This window comes from Sander lucioperca, chromosome 13 (genome assembly GCF_008315115.2).
Source record: "Sander lucioperca isolate FBNREF2018 chromosome 13, SLUC_FBN_1.2, whole genome shotgun sequence".
NCBI lineage: Eukaryota > Metazoa > Chordata > Actinopteri > Perciformes > Percidae > Sander > Sander lucioperca.
In genome coordinates, this window is record NC_050185.1 from 9,796,371 (window position 1) to 9,821,138 (window position 24,768).

Below are 24,768 nucleotides of genomic sequence, written 5' to 3' on the forward strand. Positions count from 1 at the left end.
GAAAATACTGTTACAGCTAAGACTAAACCAAAATATGTCCATGCTCTTCACTGGTTAAATGGAACCCATTTTTGCAGCATTATTTTACTTTTAGACAATTGTCGCCTGATACAGCAGTTCCTCTCAGCTCTACTGAGCTTCATAGTGTCTTTCAGCTCATTGTTTTCATCATATGCAGATGCAGGCAGCTGTTTTCAGTTAAAACACTGCCCAGCATTAAACAGCAAACAAAATTAGCAACAAGCTAGTAAACATATTGGAGCAAGTGCCAGATTATTCCTTATGAGTTGATGGGAGCTAAAAGGAGTGTAACTATTGGACTTACATTGGTCTGGTGGCCAGACCGCAAATGTTGCTTTGTGTCTGCTGGATGTGTAAATAGGAACTGAAAATGTCAGTGTTGTGTGTGTGTGTGTATATATAGTGCCCAAAATAATCTATTAATTATTATTATTATTTGGATTAAAGATGCAATTTCAAATTTACCAGTTTATCAGAATTTGCATATAAGTTTAAAAATTGCAAATAAGGGACATTAGTAGGTGATTTGTACATTATTTTAACAGGGGGGATTGGCGAACTGCCACATGAACGACTCCTTTGGTTCTGTATTTTTTACAAACCATTCTGCTACTTCAGCACCGTGGACAGCGCCATGGATTATCAATACAGTTACACTGATATTTTAGAGCCATGGCCAGGCCATAGATTGTAACTTGCACAAACCTCAGTCAGATAAAGGATCAATGAGTCAGGCAGACTAGACTAAACAATCCCTCTGTCCCTGCATTCTCTCTGCTGCTGGTGGATGGAGAGGGAGGATAGCAAGTTTACAAGAGGCATGCATTTTGATTATTTTGCTAACAAGGGGATCTCATCCCCCCTCAAATCGCCTAGTGGATCACATAATAGAGAGCCAGTACTGACCTGAACCTCAATGCCATATCCTAGGTAGACCGTAACCAGATAGTTACACTCCACTCCAGAGTCAAGTTGCTGCAGGATTTCGATGTTACCCTCAGGGTCAGTGAAATTCAGGCTGCATGGCTCTGTGGGAGACAGTGAAAAGACAAGTTATTCCCTTTTTCCCAGACCACTGATCTTTCTGACAGCCCACCTGTGTCACCACGGCCCCGTAACCCTCTAACTATCTCTGCAGATCTCCTCTCCGACACTGCTCATTTGGGCCGTCAGCCCTCTTGGCCAGTGGAAAGGACAGTCAGGACACATCAGGAAAAATCCGATTGTTTCTGACACATGAGCGACTCTGTTATCCCTGGTGGAGAGATGAATAGTGTGCAGCATGCGAAATGAACAGCAGTGGTGTTGATGACCTGATGCTTTATTCTCTTGTCCTCTGGGATGGATGTGTTTAATCTTAGGGGGAAGGTTCCCTCAATTTTTAATTTCCATAGGGGAAAAAGTTATTTGGATGCTGCTGCTATTTATTTCACAAAGTCAGCTCAGCTCAGTACATCTTTGAAAGTCAGAGAAAACATGCCTACCTGCTGTTTGCATGGTGGTGATGGTGGTGATAATGGTTGTGGACGTGGTGGTGGTACCTTCTTCTCGGGAAGTTAGGTTGGGGAGTGGATAACCAGGGCTGGTTTTGTTTTTCAGTGCAGTCTCCCTAGCCTCCCCTTTTTCCACCTTCATTGAGGAGGGTGCAAGTGTGGCCTCTACAGGAGAAGGACTCCAACTTTGAGGTCGACTTCTCTGCAATGATAAGGAAGCCACTGGGTTTTCATTGATTGAACCTATATTATTTGGTGTCACTTGAGTGGTGAGGGAGTCTGTTGTTGGCTCTACCTTGTCAGCCCCCCTTGTCTTAGAGGACTTCTTTTGAGGGAGAGACATGGGTGGCCTTGGTGTTGTGGGAGTAAATGTGGTCAGTGGGGAGGTGGCAGCCTCAGTGGCAGTAGTGGCAATGTCTGAGAAAGGTGGGGCATCTTCATGGGGCACCAGCTGAGTTACAGGGTCTCCTGCATCTGAGGCAGACACGGAGCCTGGCATGGTGGAATATGCAGCCACAGAGCCGTCACTCCTAAAAAAGTGCTGGTCCCCCTGGAAATCTCTTGTAAGTAGGTGTTCATGAAGCCGCAGGCCCTCGAGGACAGACCGGTGGTTGGGGATGTTCATTGGTAAGACAGTGGTGACAGAGTGCACTTCGCTCTCTGTGTCCTGTGTTGACGAGTCCCTGGCAGGGTGTGGTGTTCTCCTACGGATGCCATTGCTTTCCTTTGGAGCTAAGAGTAAAAAGAAAAAAAATGTCACAGGCCAGTAAGTTACAAAAGCAACATACAGTGCACAAGAGCAGTACATCTTTTTTTGACAATTTCATTATAAAATCATCAATACTGTGTCAGCCTATAATTGTAAGAAAACATAGTTTGTTTTCAGATGTATCTTCAGTGTTAAAATCTGATATTTCCTTTCATTGATTGACATGCCATACTATACATTTCATTAAACTAACATGAATAACATTTTTTATTTAATTTACATTTTAAGATGCGGCTGATTTATACTGACAGTGTTGAGTAGCACCTTGCAGAAAGCCAGTTTATTATCAAAGACAAATTCCACAATCACACTCCGCAGGCAGTAAAATTTCAGAGCAGAAAAACACTAGGCAGAAAAACTATAGCTACTTGTGAGATAAAAAGGTTTAAAAGCACATATTTTTCTGAGGTTAGTATTTTTATTTGCTCTGTTTTTTTGACCTCACACACACACACACACACACACACACACACACACACACACACACACACACACACACACACACACACACACACACTGTGCAGGAATTGTTAAAAGTTCCACAGGAAGAACATTCAAACTAGGAGTAGTCAGTAAACCACAACAAAAAAACATGTTATACATTATTGCAAGCAAGTTAAAACATGGAACTTTTACAGTGTAAAAAACAAAAGATCTGCAGGCCAGGGATTTTGCCATTTTGTCAATGACTAAGCTTCAGTTTTAACTAAACATAGAAACACAGTTTGAATTTAGCAACAAAAATAATCACCAACCACAGACAAATGCATGCATTTAATAATTGATCAAAACATAACTTTCAAAAATAACAAACTACTACAACTGGTGTGAGGTAAGCAACACAAAACTGAAAAGAATGGAATAAAATAAAGAATGGAATGATTAAAGCCGCATGTTAGCTACACCTGTCTATGTCACACCTGTCTTATCAGCCTTAATCACTGTTAGGGTTAGGGTTAGTGTGTGAAAGAGGCACAAACAAATTTGCTTTAGCTCTCTCCCTATAAAGAGTGACCAACCAAATTTAAAGGAACAGTACAGCCCGATTTAAAACTCATTATCTACTTCCCTCTATGCCAGTTTCAACATCATTATATCTTTTAACAGCTCAAGAAGAAAGACAGGCCAATCAGTTCATGCAGTGTATGTTTTTTCCCTTTTTTGTAGCCAAAATGATTGCACAGTGAGTCCAAAAGTGCCATATTTACCCCATTAACTGCTACATTTTCCTCACATCAGTTGTTTGGGCAAAGTCTAATGAAAGGATGGTTCCCAACACTGAAAATCTTCCAGACAGTGTAAACATTAGCAAAGACAAAGTCTTTCTTTAGTGGCTTTGACAGGGCAGCTATCCTGAAATGATCAACTGTTCTCAAGGCCAGCCGCTAGTTATACTTAGTCAAATAACAACACAGATTGTTTTCCCTCATTTACAAACCTTTATGTGGAAAGAGTTCAGTTTTTAAAATTCTAGTGCTGACTGGCTGTTTTAAGGTGTGTGTTGGCAGAATTTATTTCTATCTTGTTGAGATAGAGGTAGGAATACAGGCCTGGACATAAAAAGAAAATATCTATGGCAATCACCATCTTTTTAGGATAGGGAGATGAGCTGACTAAAAACACTACAACTGACTTTGAATTCTTGCTTTTATTTTGGCATCAATGTAATCTCCATCTTATTTTCTTTCCATCTAATTTCATCTAAACATCAAACAATTGTATGTGTTTTTTGTATTGTGTAAATAAGTAAGATGAATATCAAAAACACTGAGGGAGTTCATATAATCCCCTTATGTGTACATGAAACAATGCCATCAGCTTTGACACTTTAATTAGCTTGCATTCGTTTGTCTTAATGAGGCAGAAAAGCTGCCAGCACACTTTTCATGCTTGGAGATGAAAGGACGTTGACACAGGCAGCAAAAGAGTGAGATATCGTCATGGTGAATCTATTAGGCTGGAAGTCAAAACAGATGTAAGATTCATTTTAAAATGGTCTTTAGAGGTCAGGTGAATGGTGATACAATGTTTGTGTACACAATAAATTTCAAGTAAAATACAGAAGCATGTCATGGGTGAAACAATATTCTCAAATGCTTTTCAAGGCGAAATTTGTTTGACATTATAAATGGTTGTGCCTTGAAATTCAATATCCAATTTCCAGAAAAATCAGTTTTGTGATGAGTTTCACAGTCAGTCTATACTTGTTCAATTCCCATGTGATCAGTTCTGAACATCTGATTAAAATTGCTTGCATATTCTACAATTGACTGGCTCATTTTGGGTGTATTGATTACAAGCAGTAGTTGATTTTCCTGCATATGAAACAGCTGCTTGCCAGGAGGAAAATGTTCACCCTGGAAAACTGACTTTGTCTGTATTGATTATATAAGGATTCCCATAACAGGAAACATGCATTTAGGTTTTAAATGAGAATTGCTGACTGAATTAATGTGAAAATGAACTGCGCCACAGGAGAAGCTCTGCTTTGCTTGTAAAACTTCAAAAGTAGCTGTAAACCACTGTAACATTTCGCTGATGCAGAGTTGTTTTACCACCATCTAGCATGCTAATAAAAGTTTGATCGGGCTATTCAAAAGGAAGAGTAAACAATTTTGTTACAAAGCCTCTCCCAGGCTGACAAAATTGACACATGGTTTTACATTATACTGGCAGACGCGACAACACCACATTATCTTTCTTGGTGACAGAAGCAATTCAAAGATCTTTTGATGTTCTAAGATGGAGGAGAAACATTTCCTTGTAGCCTTATTCTGTCACAACAAGAGCTGCGAAAGCTGCACTATAAAGGCACACTAAGCATATTTGACATGTCTCACAACCAGCGAGAATAAAGAGTGTAAGGGGAGGTCTTCATGAATGATTGAAGTTTATAAGGCTGTCCCCCTTCCTCCTCATAATTCCAAGTGTAGAGGAATCTCTAACATAGTTTAAGGTAAAGCTGGGGAATTATGCTTTTGACATTATTGTTATTGCTGCACCAAAGTGCAACTGAGACATGCCTCTTTATTTTTTTTATTTGTCTCTGTGTTGGTCAGCTGTTGACCAAAGAGTTGCTGCCCTTCAGTCAGAATATCGAGTGAAAGTGGAGAGTGAGAATGAAGAACTGGGTTTAACCAGAGTTTCTCATACACAGATCAATATAGGATCAATGTGTACAGGTTGGAGACCTCACCCTGGTGATTAGAGGAGCGAGTACTGCTACCAAACCTGTCTCATTTCTCAACCTTAATTGGATGTTTACAGTTGAGGTTTCACAGAATAGAGCTAAAAACTGAATTTTAAATGCAAATTGCTGAGCATTAATGTAATGTAAATCAATAAATGCAAAACAGGAAACTAGTTTTATTCACCCACATATGGCAGTCACTGATTGCTAATCTTTTCTGTAAATTATGTGACATGCCTTACTGAGCATATGAGCTGCTGAAAATCCAGACAGATGAAAGATGAAATGAAGACTATATTGTGAAATTTCATATTTACACAAACATAAGCACAAGGACATCGTAACAATTAAGACTACAAGCCCACATACAGTAGCAAGAGAAAATAGGCTTTCGTAGAACAGCTATTTTCATGTCGTCAACAAACATTTGTTTAACAACAAGCTTTAATGAGATGCAAACACTGAAATTATGTTCATTTGACATGTAATACAACCGTGTATTACTGTCAAATTGACAAAAATTACAACCTTTGCCAGACCCTGTTTCTTTATATAGAAACACAGGCAGGTCCTGGTCTCACGTGATTCCATCCACAGTTAGAAAATCACACCCTCCTGCCAGCCAATTTCAATTTATTGTGCTTGAAGGACTCCGGAATCAGATATAGATGTAATATGCTGGCATAACCAGGCTACTGTCAGAACAAAGTGATCTTGATGTGCGCTGTCAGGTCCAAAGAATGGGTGTCATCCTATCATATTTAACCATTCAAACAGCAGCAAGTTGCATCGTCACAGGCAATGAATACAATCACAAAGAGATGATAGATGCTAACATGTGTGACAGTTGTGTTGTGTATTATACAGTACCACAAGTTGTCAAAATGTTTTGCTATAGGGTATAGAGTGCAAGTGACAGCAGCCGTAGCAGCAGCCATACGTAGGAGCTGATGTGAAATTTAATATATCTCAGTTAAACTTGATTTACTGCAGTAGATCCAACAGCTAAAAGTAGATGCCATGCTGCACACTTGAGAGGTTATGCGTGTAACTGCATTACACCACACCACACTGAAGCTGGTTAATTACTGTTGAGCTAATTCATAAATTAAAGGTGGTAATTACCGTGACAGAATGAGATTACTGTTATTTTATTCTGAGCAGTGTCACAAATACATTAAAATACCATTTATTGTCTTTGGGGAAATTTACTTACTGAAATGTTTCTCTGTATGCACATTTAGTAAAGCCCATGTAGGACATGTCAGGGTCTCAGAGGAAGCTAGGGGTCCTAAGAGTGTGGAAAATGTCCATCTGTTTCTAAAGAAATTGATTGTGTCCTTATGCACCATCACATCCAGCTGTGTAATGTCACACCAACCCTGAAAACTGAAGTCAAATATGCAGCCATTATTACGAGATACGTTTCTAGTTACTGATGCAGATAAATCTGACTTGACAGTATGAGTTTCTCAAAGCAAGCATGTACCAATGGTTCAGTAAAACTAGTCTATGTCCTGAGGTCAAGTGAGTTGAATTGCTGTGAAAATGAATAAACAGTTCTTACTTTTTTTTGGCATATTCTTATCCTTTGCTGCGTTAAATTAATGTTTGTGTGTGTGTGTGTGTGTGTGTGTGTGTGTGTGTGTGTGTGTGTGTGTGTGTGTGTGTAGTCCTTCTCTAAATCTTTAAAGGTTGTCTTGCTGGATAAAGTATGAAAATGAAGAGGATGTTATGTCACTAATACATTGCTCACACAGTTTACCATTTTCTTTTTCAAACCTTTTCTTGCTTTTAATATACAATTGTCTTGTGTCAAGTTATTGTGTTTTCATGCTGTCTTACAGCAAAAATAATGTCCTATGTGGGACATTATCTGGACTTAACTGAACGTGGCTGCTCATTTGTTTTTCTCTACATAATGAAAGCATCAGAGAAGGCAAATGTGGTTTGCAGAAGACTTATAAAATGATAAAGCATGTTTGCAGTTCTTTGTCTCGTCTCTACTAACTAGATTATAATAAAGAGTGTCCGGCCATCCTGATTGTGTGTGAGTGGAGATACAAGCTCATGCTTTGCCCTGATATCCCATGGATCCATGGCAACCTCTCCGTCGACACTGACTTAGATGACAGAGTGAGCAATCATAGGGTAATCCTCCTCAAGATGGCAACACATAGCCTCTCTCTTCACTTGCATATCAATGGAGTCATCAGTGAACACTCCAGTGCATGAAGAGAGCACTAATAAGATGGGACAAGCCACACTTGAGGCAGGCTGCTGATCAACATCAATCTTCTTATATCCAGGGGCTTTATTTCCTTATTATTACAGAGAGACACTAGACAAGCAAATCAATAAGCAGCTTCCGCTGGGCTCAGATACGAGGCCTTCATATCACTCTACATGACTCCTTTTAGGGTCCTCAGTGGAGCTTAGAGCTCATGAATTGGTTCTAACATAAGGTGAACATTTCCTCGTAGTGACATTTGGTGCAATTCCTGCAGCATGTGCAGATTCTATACTTGTTTGCATACAGCCATAAGGAAAGACTATAGGAAATAATGGGGTGAAACTGATAAATGATTCCATTAGTTAAGTTTATGAATTGATAATTTAATTTGGTGTGTGGGTGTGACAAGTACATGGAGCTGGAAATAAATAATAAAAAAGAAAGGTAGCAGGAATAAAATGAAATTAAGTGAGCACTGGCTGAAAGAATAAAAAAAAGGTCACAAATCCGACGGTGATTTCCAGTCTAAAATCAGAATAGTGCATCCATGACTGTGCAGAGATTACAATTTCTGAGCCTCACATATTTCTTTTACTGTCTGGTTTTTGAGTCGTGACGATAACAGCATATTGAAATGAGACACACTCTTATCCTCCATCTGCCCTTTCACTTCATTGAGCGGAACCATAACTTTTCCCTTTCATTTATCACGGCCTGTCTGTGTTCCAGTTCATTGAGCATTGTCCTTCAGACAGGCTTTAAACAAACTGTGTCTTAATGGTGCTAGGAAGCCCGTAAGACCTGACCTTTAAGCTGGAGCAGAACAAAAACAAAGCTACCCAGCCCCGCTATTTGCATGAAATCTACTGTAAAGCACTAAAGCTGCAGGGGCTAAATGGGCCAACCTTAAACAAATCTGAACTCTATGGTTGAGGCTTAAGGGTTGAATGTGGTGTAATTGGTAATTATTTATTTTATAATCAATCATTTTGCTAGCTGAATCAATTTTCATTTCTCATGCCACTCATCCCCATTTTGTCTTCATGTGTGCATTCTTTGCTGTTCACTTTTTACGTTTTTTTTCTACCAACTAAGGAATGAATGAGTGCATGTCTTTTACAAATGCCTGGTATTAAAATCACATAATTTTCTGTAATCATTGCAGAATCTTTCTTATATAGAAGCTGGATGCTTGTTGTATTACAATTTACCAATGTGCTGCATCCTAGAAAAAACTGGGAAGAATGTTTCTTTTCACACTTCATTTCCTCCCATTAGAGTAATTTATCTTTTCATTTTCTCCTCATTTACTCCATGGTGGAGTCAATTAAGAATACAGCTGTGAAACAAGACCTACAACTTTCAAATCTGTAGTGGATTGCTACAGTGCAATGAGAGAAACTTGCAAAACGTGTTTTAAACTTGTGAAGATAGAAGTTCTGGATTAACAAAAGATGCATTGTATAACTACAACTTGGCTCCCTACTTAGTATTATCAGATCCCAGGTGAATACCTTGACATTGCAATTATATAACACCAATATTTAGAGGACACAAAACGCAATGTACACATAAGTACAGTAATGGATTATTCTCTGAGGGTGTTGAGGTTGTACATCTGGCTCTCCTCCTCACAACACAGACATTAGTGGTGAACAGTGTTGTATAAAGTACTAGAAAGCAATACTTGAGTAAAAGTACAAGTATCGTACTAGAAAAAGACTTTGGTAGAAGTGAAAGTTACCTTTTAGAATATTACTTAAGTAAAAGTCTTAAAGTGTCTGATATATATTGTACTTAAGTATCAAAAGTAATTTTATGATATTTAATGTACTTAAGTATTTGAAGTAAAAGTAAAAAGTTTTTTGTTTTTTTTTAAAAACCAAGCGGTTAGAACTTTTATTGTGAACTTTATTGTGGCTTTCTTATAGTAAAGCATATTCAGGGTTCCCATGTCTTCTTATCATCCAGTAGGAAGAATCTTTCATTCCAATGTACAGAAACATTTCTTGCAAATACGGCCACGGGTATATGACGTTATCTTCACCACTACCCTGTTCATCGAGTTCACCACTATCGTCGGGGTGGTCGTCTACGATAACGGGAGGTCCTCCAGTAGGTGCTCGTGCTTCCATGGCGGTTTCAGTTGTGCGTCCTCCTCCTCCTTTAGCAACAAACAAGCGCTGAAATAGAGCGTGCGGCGTGCGGAGCGTGCGTAATGCAATCTAGGAGCAGTGATTCGCCAAACCTCCCTTATTGCAATCGCACACATTTCTTCTAATTTTATTTTTTTAGTAACGAGTAACGAAAATGCTTAGTGGAAATATAACGGAGTAAAAGTATACATTTTATCTAGGAAATGTAGTGGAGTAAAAGTGAAAGTTGACATAAATTTAAATAGCGAAGTAAAGAACAGAGACGTGAAATTTCTACTTAAGTACAGTAACGAAGTATTTGTACTCCGTTACATTACAACACTGGTGGTGAATGTAAAAGCTACGTGATTGATGTCACCCATCTCCCATCCATCCCTCTTCAAAACAATCTCCAGCTCAAAAAAAAATCCCATCAACCCCGAAGGGGGTTTTAACCCTATTGTTTTTCTCCCGGCTTAGTATTATTTGTCGTCTTCCACCACGGCTCAAATTCCTGTGAGCTGGAATGAGCTAGAAACACAAAACTTGGCCCAATGACTGGAAATGATGTGTATTCGGTTCCCAAGAAATATGAGCCCAATCTGCCACATGGTGGCGGTACAATTAACGATTAAAAAAGCGATTTTGGAAAGAAAAGTCCAGGCCGTAAGTCCGATTGACTGGAAATTTCTCACACATGTGCAGCTCAATGTGCTGTACAAAAAAGCCTCTTGGACCATAGAGGTCCGCAGTGATGGAATTTTTGGCTAATTTACATAATGTGAAAAACAGTAAAATGAATAGAACTTTCTCAATTTTGATTCTATCAACACTAAAATTGGTGTAGAGCTGAGTTGATGTTGAGATACACATTTATATTATAAATGAGCAAGAATGGTGAAAAAACATGGCTGCCATCATTTAAAGAATTACGCCAAGGCACTGCCCTTAGCAGTAAATTGGCTTATGTACCAAGTTTTGTTAAAATCTGATAAAGGGGGCGAAATCGCAGGGCTTGCTGAATTTATTGTAGTGATGAAACAGGTGTGTGGTTGGTTTCACCATTTTTTCTATAAAGCATTAAACCATCTGAAGTGGTTTTGCTCAGCTTTGTGAAGCTACAAACCCGCTCAACTCTGCTTGCTGCTTTGAATTTTAGTAGATCACTTTCCTAACATTCAGAAGGTTGGCGGTTTGACGCCAGGACCTGCAGGTTGATTTCAAAGTGTATGAATCTGATTGAAAGGTACCTGTAACAAGTGAAAGTGCTTTAAGAAGCTGAAAAAAGGGTGAACCCGCAAATTGCCGCTTGTGGCTATATTTGTCTTTGTTTTAATTTTTTCCATGTATTGACAACAAGTACAGTGCTCTTTTGTTCATGTTAATTAGATGACTTGAAATAAACTGAGTACTGTCAATGGTCTGTGCAAGCATGGCAGTATTTGGTCATAGAGACGAGGTCAAAAGTAAGTTAGGTGGGCTTACTTGGCACCCTGCTATGTTCACTGCTGTTTTAGTCAGCTTTTATTGCAGCAGAAAGGAAGAAAAGGAGAAAAAGAAAAAAAATCTCAGTGTAAACCCAGATTTAGTTGTAATTACATTTTGTAGTGGTCACTTCTTATTGTTTGTTTTGTTAAAAACCATATTCATTACTAAATCACATTAGTTGTTTGTAATAATCAGCAAATCAAAGTATGCAGTGCACAGATCATATTAAGCAGAGATAACTAAGGATGTTAAGTTTCTGTATGGGAGGGGCGGGGTCATTTGAACTGTTCTGTGATGCAAAGGCTCATGGGAAACAAAATATATGTTCTGATCGGTTTCTGTCCTAGTTAAAGTGTGTTTTATTATTGTTCTCTTAATGTTGGGTGTGCATTTCTGCATGGGTTTTAGTTTTGTATGGTTGATTTAGTTTTCATGTTTATCTGTATTTATTGTTGCACCATGACCGAGACCCGGGTGGGGACTGATGGCTTCTGGGCAGTGAGGAAGAGTCATGCACAGACTGGAAATAAGTAACACTGGATCCTGAGGGGAGTGCTCTTAGCATTATAGCACATTGGAAAATGTCTGTGTTAGAAGTTGCTTGTTCTCCCTGCTGTTTATTTCAGAACAAATGTGTGCAGTAGCTTGTTCTTGAAATTAGATTGTCATAAAGAAAAAAAAACATATTCACATTAGCAAATTACTTTCTTAGTATTGGAGGGAATGATTGTTTTTGTATCATTATTCTCATTTTCATTGACAATTATTAACATGGAAAGAAATTAAAATGATTATAGTGTGATTTTTGCGAGGATCTGTACCAAACAAAGATTTTTTTCTTTAGTCTGTAGGATAGGATTTGTAGGCCGGGACGTCTCTGCAGCACCACAATACTTCATTCAGAATGGTTTGACACATATTTTGCCTTTAACAAATATTGTGCCCCCCTGCGATTTGGATATTGCGATTTTGATACAATTGCGATTAATTGTGCAGCCTTACTTCACATGTTTATTTCAGACAACGTGACTCCAGAAAAAATAATGTATGTTTACTAAGGATTTTTAGTACTGACTACTAATGTAAACTTGATTTGTCTACTGCATCAACTTACCTCTCTGTGTTAATACAACTTGACTTCTTAAGTTTCACCTTGTGTAAAAACTTAAACGGTTTAAGGCAACGGGTTTCCATCATAGACTGGTTCCACGCAAATTTCTAGTAAAGTCAACTTATTCGGGATAACAGGCACCATTATTTTTTAATAGTTTTAAAAGAAATACTTCAAGGTAAGTATCTATAATATTTTTTGGTAAAATGAATCCAGCATCAGGCCTGCAGCTCACTTCACTCTGGCACAATTATCCAAACAGTTTCCCTCACCTGAACACTCATGCAAACAAGAAATATGTTGCCTCAGTCTTACGCTCTGTGGGAGTCTTCTCCTGCAGAGTCACCTTCCTTTGAAACAGGCTTCCTGGCATTCACAGTGAAACAGTCTCAGCGTCTATTTAAGTACATACTTAAGATTCAGTAGAGTTTACCTTGTGCCTTATTTCTTACCTGACTAGCTGTTCAATTTGTCTCCCCCTTCCATGGTGTGACATACAGTACACCACCACTTCTGTGATTTGTGCTGCCTGGTGCACTCACTCGCATACAGTACACAAACATCTGGGTAACCCTGTTTCAACACAACTCTGTAGTTCCCTTCAAACCCACAGTCACACTCACGTTACTCTTTTGTCAGTGACAACCCAAAAGTGGACAAAGAAAGGCCATTCAAATGGTTATGCTGTGTCATTTTTCAGGATTCTATTAGGGGCGATGATTAATGCTACTTTATTCTAAAAAAAATCAGGCTGAACATTTGCGCTGCGATATCTCAAATTGTGGTTTTAGTTTACTGATCTCTTGCATCGGGCCAGTGCTGATCATTTCCACATGCTGCCATGAAGACCTTGTATTTCATCAATGATTTCTGATATGGCTAATAACAGACAGGGGGAATCTATGGTTCTTAGGGAATTGCCTAGGAATTTCATCTACAAACAGTTCCCCTCCCTTCACTAGTTCATGTTTTAAAGTGTGGATGTGAATGTCCATGGATGGAAGGGAAAGGGTGATTACTGTACTGCTGGAAAGCAGCGCAGAAGCGATCATATTCGTAGTGTGAGCCTTGACCTTTATGAATTTACAGGATTGGTTTGAAGGAGGTGGACGGGCAGATTCTCAGACAAAAATCACTTTGGCACTTGCATCTCCTAGAATCTGTCCACAAGTATTTTCTGTGCCTTCTGCTCAAGCATGCAAGCAAAATAAAGTGGTCAAAGGGACTAGAAAGTAAGGGAAAAGTCAGGAGGAGCAGAGATACACTGTGTTTGAAATAGTTGTGTGTTTATTACACATCATGGTTGAATCTCTTGAACGGAAAGACAGCCACACAGAGAGATAGAAAAACCCACCATTAGGTTATCATTCTTCGAGGGAGATGTAATTTTCTTCCCTTTTAAACATGACAGATACATGTGCTGGAACAGCAGCTGGAGCTGTAAAATTGCATCTACTGTAAGTGGAGTGACGACATTCACCTAAACAAAGAAAAGAGGCTAGAGTCTATTGTTCTTGCTTTGATCAGGACCACTGGCTTATTTCTTACAATAGAGCTTTCTGTTCTATATTTTTGCATTAATAGAGATTAATAGAGATAAATGTTATTGGCATCTGATTCATACAGAGTATCAAGCAGTGTTAAAAGAGAACAGTGCAGCTGTGAACTTTTTCCATTTCTCTACTAACAAATGTATTTTATTCACACAGTGGTATTGTATTAGTTGTGGTAGTATTGCACTCGTCAGTCCTTTTTTAACAATGAAAACCCATTTCAAGCATTTGAAAATGTAATCGATTACAAATCTTGTCATCTTCTAACTGCATCAAATCAGCAATTTCACAAGGACATTTTTCAAAGCAATCTTGAAACAAGAAACCAAATATAAAACACAAACAATAATAAGCTAAATCCTGGAGGGACTGACGAGAGTTAGCGGAAGTGGAGAGAGAGATGTCTTCGAGCAGAGGCATTTTAATATGCTGGCTGCATGTAATGTTGGAATTAGTTTTATGTGTTTTGGCAGGGGGATGCCAGAGAGCAAAGCCAGGTGAGGGCCTGTGAGTACACAAGTCTGAAAACATAAATGCTGTAAACCAAAACACAAGCAGCCTATTGGGAGGTGAGGGGAAACAATATTAACACTGACAGTGATGGATGATGCTGCTTCTTGTAGGGGTCTGATAGATACAGCCGAAAAGCACCATGTTCTACTAAAAGGTGCATTCCATGTGTGTTTCACACACACAGGTAAAACCTGCATTTGTAAGGGAAAATTGAACAATACCAATTTGCATGAAGATAGATGGGCCTTTTTCATCTATATTTGACTTATATAGTTTATTTAGACTGTTGAAGTGAATGTTACATATACCTGAAAACATGTTCATACTGCACAGCACCAGTTGTATTCCCTCTGAGCAGTTATGTTTGTTGATGTCCAATCTTAAAGAGGTATAAAGCACCACTGTTTAATTAGCTAAATTGCTAGATTGCTAATAAGCAATCAGCTTGCACATCTGGTATATATTAGCTGTTGTTTCCCCACACCTCTACCTCCTCCTGATGATTCAATTTCAATTAAAACTAATAGCTTGAAACAGCAAACATAATTCTGTCTTTTTTTAGTTTTGAATATCAGTGGAACCCATAGTCAAAATAGCTAATGTCAGCTAAAATGGTGATATTTACACCATATGATCTATAATCTATTTTTCTAGAAAAAGTGATACTTTACTTACAGCCAGAAAACCTATCGTGAATGGTACCATAGTGTTCCCAAATTTACCAAAGGTTTACAGTACAGTACGTATCATAATGGCACATTGATGATTTTTCATGGTGTGTTTATACGTGCATCTGAAAGGTAATCACTAGTATTATGTTTTTTTGGATATCAATGAGGTGACATCGAGCATCTTGTGTTCAAACAATATTTTACTGGCCTCTCAGAAGAAGTATAGCAGTTAAAAGGCAGATCAACAGCCCTCTACTCCAAAAACAATACATTATACAGTATAGTCTTCTGTTGCTACACTCTGGAGCTCAAATTGATGCTGCTCTTGTTCTATTCAACATATCAGCCAGCCGCATTTTAGTTTTAGAGCGATTGCCTTCATATTTTCCCAACAAACAGCTTAACTGTGTTTACAGCCTGGAAAAATGTTAAAGGAAGATAAGATCTTAGAGGATAAAATAACATATCTGTCGTTGATAATAAGAACAGATATGATGAATCTGCTAAGCTGTGATGCAGATTAAAAAAGACACAGAAACAGAGGTCATACTGTAATACTTCTACATTTAACTCATGTCTTTGTTGCTAAATGGATTATGTAGTTTTATACACATTTCTGAAGTAATTGTAGTATTCTTTACATCACTTGTACGTTTTGAAGTCCATATTCCCATGCTAAGCTGCTGCCCTGTCTCCTAAAAATGATGTTCCCATAAAACTAAACTGCATTTTCACTTACGTTTCGAAGGAAAACTATTTTCTCCTGCATTACTTTTTTTTTTACGTATCACAAATACGTTTCTAATCAAAGTCTGCGTGGGGAAGAGGAGGTTGGGTGGATGGATTGCTAAAAAAAAAACACGATTTTTTTGTGTCCCGTGTGAAACCAAAAGTCAATGTTGACTCATTTTAATGTATGTAACGTACTTAACTTATGTAGCGTACTGGAAGTTACAAACTTACTCATTTTAACCCATTTTCCCTCAAAACGTACTTGAGAATGCAGTTTAATTTTGTAGGAGACAGGGTTGCAAGCTCACACAATGGAGGCTACTTTCACTGTATACTGTAGCTTAGTAATTTTGTATCATATTCGGTCATATTGACTACTTATTAAATTGGTTATTCCTGTTTTATTAAAGCAATCATCTGCTTTACAGTAGGATTTTTTTTTATCTCAGAATAGTTCTTCCAGTAGTTTCTTTACATAACTGCAAATCACAGCCTCTTGTAGCTTATTGCTTTAATAAACTGTGACTGAGAGCAGTGTACTCAAGCATGATTGAGAGACTGCAAATATTCTGCTCTGATCTTATTTAAACTTCTCAGAGAAAAGGAGGGCCCTGCCTCATAGTGCAGCAGCAGGTTATTATGAGGCGCTGTAAATTACCATACCAGGTAATTGGAGAACATCAGTAGAACCAATAAAGTCGAAGCACTGCCAGATGGTACAAACAAAACCCAGATGATGAACAGGTCTCTTGGTAAGCAGCTGTTATTCTTTAGAAAGAAATTTTACAGTGCTGAGTCCACGTGAAAAGTCCCAAAACATATCTTTGCACTAAAGTTGCAAAGTTGATTTTTCATTGGTTTCTGTGTAATGAAAAGAATCATTACAGGTTATAAACTTTTCATTTTATTTCTTTATTTCTGCGCTTTATAGCTTCACCAAAATTGGATTTCAAGCCTGGCTACCCTAAGAGGATCTACAAACACATGTGGTGCAAGAGCAAATCTGTGTGGAAGAGCACTGAGTGAACAAATAAAAGGGTGAAAATTAAAGTGGTTTAGCCTGAATGGATTTAAGGGGCTGGAATGGAAATTTTAGTGCCCAGTCATTCATCCTTCTATCATCACTGTTAATAAACATTTGTAATGGTTTGTCTGTTCCAGCTCAGCAGAAATCTTGAGGCGTTCATCGGTAGGTGTTTCACTCTCCGCCTGTTCCATGCAGCTAAATTGTTGTGTGGGTGGCATTAAATTGTTGCATCATTCATCCAGTTCTATTAATTATAGATCGCTTCAAGCAATGACTTGTCAATTTAAAACTATGTAAGGGATAATGTAGAGTGAGAGGGTCATTATTGCAAATATTTCTTTTGAACTTATTAATATATTACATTGATGACTAAATAAGCAACAACTGAGTTTGATTATTGTTAAATCCTGATAGGTGCTCAGAGGTACATGACATCACCTTTTTGCAAATGAGCCCTGCCCACTCTATTTCATTCATAAAATAACTTTACAATGCGCAATGTATTGTACGTCAGTAGCCTACATTAAATGACGTCCCCCTTCCATTTAGCGCAGATGTTTTATTCCTTTTAGTCCGTGTTTGGGTTGCCGTACAAATTTCTTTTCCCCTGTCCCCGTATACTTGTGTAAAGCGTCCGTGGCTTTAATGAAATGTGCTATATTTATCAAAGTTATTATTAAGTTGGTTGCTAGAAAAATCTCTTAATGCTTTGGCTCATGACACAGTGACAGTGATACCCGGTTTAGCTCACAAGACATCCAAAGTAGGCTAAGTTACCGTGTGCACCACTTGAAATGCAATGATGCATCTGTTAATGTATTATCTTATTGTAAATAACTGATTTTATGTCTGAGCAAAACATTCATTGCAACTATATGCCCTCCCGTTAACGCTAACTCAGTAATACAGCACCGTAACAAAAGGCTCTTTACGACAGCAGGTGTGGTAAAAACGGTACCGCTTTTGTCCAAAGCGGCCACTAGAATCAACACAAACTGAAAGTTACATAATCTAGCCACTTTATCATGCTTATTTTAGACAACATGACTCCAGAAAAAAATTATTTGTTTACTAATGATTTTTAGTAATGGTAAACTTGATTTTTCAACTGCATCAACTTACCACTCTGTGTTGATACAACTTGAGCTGTTAAGTTTCACCTTGTGTAAAAACAGCTTATGCCAATGGGTTTCCATGCATTTTTTTAGTAAAGTCAGCTAATTTGGGATAACAGTGATAGGATAAGCATTAATTGATAGGTGAGCGTTGACACACACTTAGCTGAGTATAAGGTAACGCGTCTCTCATTTGCCTCTTTCATGTCTCTTTTATATGCTCCTCTTTCAACCCTTTTGAGAATCTAGCATGGATCCTCAAGGTCTTTAAAGACAGCAGGTGGTCACAACACCCACGCCAGCACTAACCCATGTGCCGTCGCACATGTAAGAGGCATACTTCAAAGCTGATACTCACATCTGCAGGTGTTTGTTTATCCCATTGCTACGCAGCAAGATAGAAGATGAACAGCCCTTGATTTTAGCATGCTGGAAACATTAGTTCTCTCCAGCTATAAACACACACACGTCAAATACTCAACTCCTGCACCCTGATCATCCATGTTGTGTTATTGTTATGCTGCAAAATCAAACTGCACTGTAGTGCACAAGAGGGTCTGATTTACCACAAAAAACATTGTTCGTTGCCATGTAATCTTGTCAGCTTGGTAGCCTTTTTATGGATTTCATACGCTCCAGCATACAAAGTTCAGGCTTGTTTTGGTTCCTTTCGAGATGGTGAATGTGTCCATGAGGAGCAGTAAGTCAGACTGATAACATCTTTCTGTGACGACCTTGCTGTTTGTGAAGGTAGCTGCTCAATAGCTTTTTTGCTATTGTTTGCTTGCTTCCGCTTTTTAACTCTACGCCGGAGTGTCAGCATGGTGATTTGTACTCAGGGTTCATCAACAGAAATTCTTTGAAACTCCACCCAGTTTAAGCTCCAACAGATTTGACTCAGGAACCCCTGGAAGTTCATGGCCATATGACAAGCATATGGAATGCATCTCAAGCCTTTCTGTTCAAATTTTGAAGTTTAACAGAAAAGTTCACACCGTAGCAAGAAAAAAAAAATCTTAATATGACTTCATGTCCATAAATAACAATGAAAATCCTTATCCGTGCTGATCAGTATCCTCTGGCAGGTTTCACAAACATGACCCAAAAACTTCTCTCTTATCTTATTTCAAAGTGATGTGGACTGACAGCAGCAGTATCATGCATGAAACAGGGTGAATAATTCAATGTATTTTTTAAAAGGACAAAAGACCTGGGGAGAGTGACAACTTGTCAGTGGGAGATAAACTGGGCGAATGAATAACAGATGAAGAAAATAAAAGCGTGCCAGCAGACGTGGGTAACCCAGTGCCATATACTTTTCCTGCAGCGTCCTTTCATATGTGTTTATACCTTTACCCTTCCTCTTTTTATCGTTGCGTTTCTAAAAAAGGAGCAAACAGATTTCTTTATGTACATTTTTCAGCCGCTGTATGTCAGAGCACATAGAGGATGAACCCAAGGCAGGGATTTCTAGTTCAAAAAGAGTCATGGGGAGAGAGGTGAAGAGTTGTTTAATGGTGACTAACGTTGGCTGCTAATGCCTTTGGCCACAATGTGACTCACTTTAGCTCCCGTCAAAGTGAACTCTGACCAAGTGTGTCCAACACGGCAGCCATGCGCAGGGCTGAAGGGGAGTTGCACGGACAAGACAGGAGGGAAAGGGGGCAGAGCGTAACTAAGGGAGCGGCCAGGAGGCAGGTTCTGCTCTGATTTGACAGTTTATGGTCAGTGCATTTATCACAAATGTCATCCTTCATCACTGCTGAGTTGTAGACCTACCACATACCCCGCATTATGAAATATATAGGAAAGGTCTGGATAAAGACATCAGTGAAATTCAATTCAATTCAATTCAATTTTATTTATAGTATCAAATCATAACAAGAGTTATCTCGAGACACTTTACAGATAGAGTAGGTCTAGACCAAACTCTGTAGTTTACGAAGCCCCAACTATTACAGTGGTTGCCTCAAGAGCAAGCATTAGCAGTAGCTATTGCGACAGTGGCAAGGAAAAACTCCCTTTTTTGTTAGGAAGAAACCTCGGACAGACCCAGACTCTTGGTAGGCGGTGTCTGACGGCACCAGTTGGGGGAGTGGTGAATGGTGGCAATAATAGTCATAATAAAGATAGTGAAACAGTGATCACAATGGTAGTCGTAGTAGTTCATGTCATAGTAGGGTACAGCAGGGCGTTACGGGGTGAAATGAAATGGAAAGTACTGGAGATGAAGTTAGTATTTCATCAGATGTTGTTGTAAACAAAGTAACAAAGTGCAGTCCAAAAGCAATATACCATCTACAGGAGTGCTATTAAGATATGAGCTGTTTTTCTTCATGAAGGAATATGTCTGTGCAATCCATGTAGTACAAACCTTCATATTCAAAACCCAATTATACAAGTCTTGTTCAAGTGTTCTGTGGTGATTTGTTTGGGATTACCGCACGGTGTGAAAAGAGTGAAAGACAGTCAATGTGTGTGAATGTGAATGGCCTTGAGAAAGAGTAAGAGAAAGTATATTTAATACAAAATAAAAAAATATATAATTATAGACCTACCATCACAGATTTAGCTCTTACATCAAAATCTCAACCCAATTTGAACCTTCTTTCTTTGAACAATGTGAATCTGTGCGGCTCTGTTAATGGCTCAGAAAAAGTACAAATGCCTGACACACACAGCGTTTTCACTTGTCACTACACTGATTTTCTTCCAGTCATTTTAACTTAAAGCATTACTGCTGCTGTTGCCCAATGAGCAATAACAGTGCGATATATTAAGTAAAATCCAAATTATCTCTGGCACGATATAACACAGAGTACATAAGGTTCTAATTAAGTGTGAGGAGTCATCTCAAGAGCCTGGATTATGAAAGAGCCATTATCTTGTGGCTCAAATTATTTGTCTCGAGTCCCTGATTGAATTCCATGGAGGCAGCTTTTTTCATAATGAATACATAACATTCTGGAACAAACCCTTTCAATTAACAGCGATGCTACTTAGTGCTTTGTTTCATCATTTTTGAAGTGTGAGACATTCAGTCTGAAATTTGCTCCTGCACTGCATTTTTCATGCTGCTTTGAACTCAATCACATGTATTTAAGGTCTCTCCTGCACTCCAAGCTTTTTTTTTTGTGGAATATAATGAATGTTAAATTAAGGAACTGTATCACTGAGAGTATGTTTGTGATATAGTCATGTATGGGCCTTGAAATTCATGATATCAAAATCTGGCAACAAATATGTTTTTTGTTTTTTTCCCCACAGTATCAGTACAGCATGTACATTTACCAAGGAGTGGGGCAGTAAATGCTACCTGTCCCAAAATAAGTCTGGTGAATGTGCACATGTGCTGCTTAATCTGAGTGGGAAACCGTTGTCACAGTGGAGCAAGGTTAAGCGGTCTGTAGCACCATGGAAAATACAACCCCGGTCTAATCCCTTAAATCTTGGCAGGTCTAGTAGCACAGGGGGAAAACATTTCAGCCAGCATTACTGGAAACAGATACTATGTGATACACATTGTCCCATTGTTAAATGTTTGATAAGCTCAGTGAAAAGCTTTTCCATTTGGTCACCTGGTATTTGTCACGTCTTTGGCAGGGATAAATTAAATGAAGTACCCAAATAATTGCAACCACCATTTAAATCATCCTATTGCCCCTACATGTATATTTAACTGTTCTGGAGATACCATTTGAATGTGTATGTTATTGAATGTTTCAATTAATTTCAGTGTGATTGCAAAATTGAGTGCTCAGTGTTTAATATTTTTTTGACCAGTATCTTTGCAGCCAGTCTTCAGATCGGCCTGAGGTCTTAGTGGCACCAGCAGTCTGTGACTTAAATACTTCAATTAGAGAGAATCACTGTTTAGAGCTTGTTACAGAATCCCTTGTCGTCACTGCAAAGTCAGCCAGCAACCGCACACAGCTCCAGCTACCTGTCTGCTCTGTCCCGGAGGGAAGTGAATAAGCGAGCGGTCCGACACTTCAGTGTCAGCGCTGCGAGCGGTGCGAACCACAAGGTTAAAAAGATGGCAACCTTGATATACTTCTTTATGTTTACAGAGAGGTTATGCTAATTTTGATCTTAACTGAGTCTGAAAGAGTTTTATTTTTTTTATTTTGTAGCAAAATATCATCATGGTTTTCATCGCTTCTCCTGGGGGAAAAAAACAACTAAAAACTAAATCAGAGATCTGACTTAGAGCCTGACACTTCGTCACTTTAATTTCAGTATTCTGGACCCAAAACACAAACACACATCCCTCGGCCCCTAAGGCAATGTTTTGAGGTAGATGTTTTCGAGAAAAATAAAATTAAAAATCAGCATGCAAATGTGGCATTTTGGCAGGAAGGATGATGAATCTAAATGAAATATGAATAAGCAAAAGTCTATACATGTTTAAAAAAAGAAGTTAAATATGCCTACTGGGTTCCCATATTTATTAATCAATAGTCTTCAATCTTTAGGTGTCAACATAAGTAATGAAATAACGATTGATGCACCTATAAATCTGAGATAAAGGATAAAAGTTGATTTTTTCCCATTGGGATTAATCAAATCTCCTGTGGAGCTGGTCTTGGAGTATTTGCTTGAGGATTTTAAGATTTTCTGTGGCACTTTTCTAAGCCACACAACCACTCACTGCACTACACTGCACATTCTTCAGTCGAGGATCTCTGCCATGCCGTATCCATCAAGTTTAGCGTCAATAGTGCTGATGGCTGATATATATCTGATATATATGATATATATATATAAATAAAATGATTTCAAATAAATGACTTATTCAGTGGCTTAGCTCCCAGCAAATCATTTACTACCAAATACTATATGAAATGAAACTGCCAGGCAGATTCATTTTTGCTCTATTACATGCTGTATAACAACAGCAGCCATGACCTGCCACCTGGCATGTAACATGCTCCTCTTATCAGCTGTGAATTTATGTCAGCATGTGTAGTGCAATAGCTACATTTACAGATAAAACCATCTATCTCTCTCTGCCTGATGGCGGAGGACAGAGTTTAGGTCATGTAGCTGTTATAGTATAGAGATAACTGATGAAGCGATGACCCTATAACGTCACAGAGATTGGCACAGGCAGAGTTTTATGGCCCAGAAAAGGTCACTGACGCCATTAACAAAATCAGGTGTCGACTGAGCGAGGCAAGGTTGTTGATTAAAACTCCAGAATTTTGCTCATAACTCTGTGGAGAACTTATAAATGAGACATGGTCTTATCGACCAATCGCACCATCATTATAACTCAGACACAAAGGGTAGTTCAATAAGGTTATAAAGCAGATAAACAGCTGACATTTGAGGCAACAAGTAGCAAAAATTGAGCAAAAATAAATAAAACCGACAGCATACTGAAATGCGGTCGGTTGCACAGCATGCGAAACAGCGTAGATTACCGTCATCAAAGATCTTTGAGTGCAAGTGCAGACTGCTGAGCTTGACTGAGTTGGCAGCATTGCCTTCTGACAGATTTAGATAAGAAATTGATTGCTTTACAATATTTGTATGTATGTTATTCATTTGAATGTTGTCATTCTGAAGACATGACGAAAATCAGTCAGGGTCACATCTATCTGTCAACAAGCATCTATAATTTAGTTATGAATATGTAACTAATGGCAATGAATCAAAAATGCTTGTTCCCCATTCAGAGGTGTAGGGCAGCATATGGATTTATTTTAGCAAACAGAGTTTGGAAGTAACAGAGGGAATTTGTTTATCTGCAAAAAACATATACAGTATATCATTTTGTCTATAATGTAACGGTGTAGCGAAATGTTTTTAAAAATAGTGACAATAAAAGTAGCAATAAAAGTCAAGGTCCCACTACAATTCTGTTACAAGTCCAGTATGAGTGTTTGACATCTAGGTAAGTGTCTTTATCACATGAAGACACACTTTTCCCTGAGATAACCATAATGATGATAGATTGATAAAAACTATCCATATATCATGGAAGTCTCTCTATTACTCCAGTGCAGTGAGGTCCAAATTGAAGGAGTCACAAGTTTGGTTGTGAAAATGAGAAATTATAAAGCTGTTTGTCAGACATTGAGAACAGAAATTTGCATTGACTTTGCATACTGCTGATGCTGCAAAGAGATGCACAATGGCGTTTCATTCCATTTGTGATTGAGTGCAATTGTCAGGCTACGAGCAGGAGTCATAAAATTCATGTTTATTGAGCAAGACAGCCAGTCTCAGACAGGTGTAGTTTGTAGGATCAATTCTAGACAGCAACAGCAGAAGGCCACATGACTCAATCAAAAGAGAGCAATTTTATTAAGAAATTATCGACTAAATGGACAGATGAACCCACATCTCGCAATAATCAATCTGCCGCAGCAGATTTGGCTTGTTGTGGTAGAATTGGTATTAAAACTGAATTATAATGGCAAATCAACAGTCAGTGGACTTTTTGTGCCTGAACTGTTGAGAATTTAAATATATCTTACACTTTAAATCTTTATCACACATCAGTTTCTCTCTGTCACGTTTTGTTTTGAATAGCCACAAAAAATAATAGACGTCTGATATTGTTTTCATTTTCAGATAAAACTGTATACTGAGACTGCCACAGAAGCAGATGGCTGTCGTTGGCAAGTTGTAGTTTTATTTTCTCAAAAAGGCCCTTTGTTCCTCCCGCTTATCATCCACTTAAGCGTGAAGCAATACTGTTATCAGGCC

At 38.5% G+C, this 24,768-nt stretch overlaps 1 protein-coding gene across 7 annotated transcripts in view; it reads right to left on the reverse strand.

The window, feature by feature from the left end:
• LOC116064860 (seizure protein 6 homolog) overlaps positions 1–24,768 on the reverse strand; it is a 94,422-nt gene that overhangs the window by 40,247 nt on the left and 29,407 nt on the right. For 4 of the 7 annotated variants that reach the window (XM_036008958.1, XM_036008957.1, XM_036008956.1 and 1 more), the window contains exons 2-3: positions 1,563–2,246; positions 928–1,049 (exon numbers count right to left, since the gene is read on the reverse strand). In XM_036008958.1, the coding sequence (XP_035864851.1) occupies positions 928–1,049; positions 1,563–2,246 (806 nt within the window). Of the gene's footprint in view, positions 1–927; positions 1,050–1,505; positions 2,247–24,768 lie in introns of all 7 variants that reach the window. The other 3 variants (XM_036008959.1, XM_031320194.2, XM_031320190.2) reach the window with 3 other exon arrangements.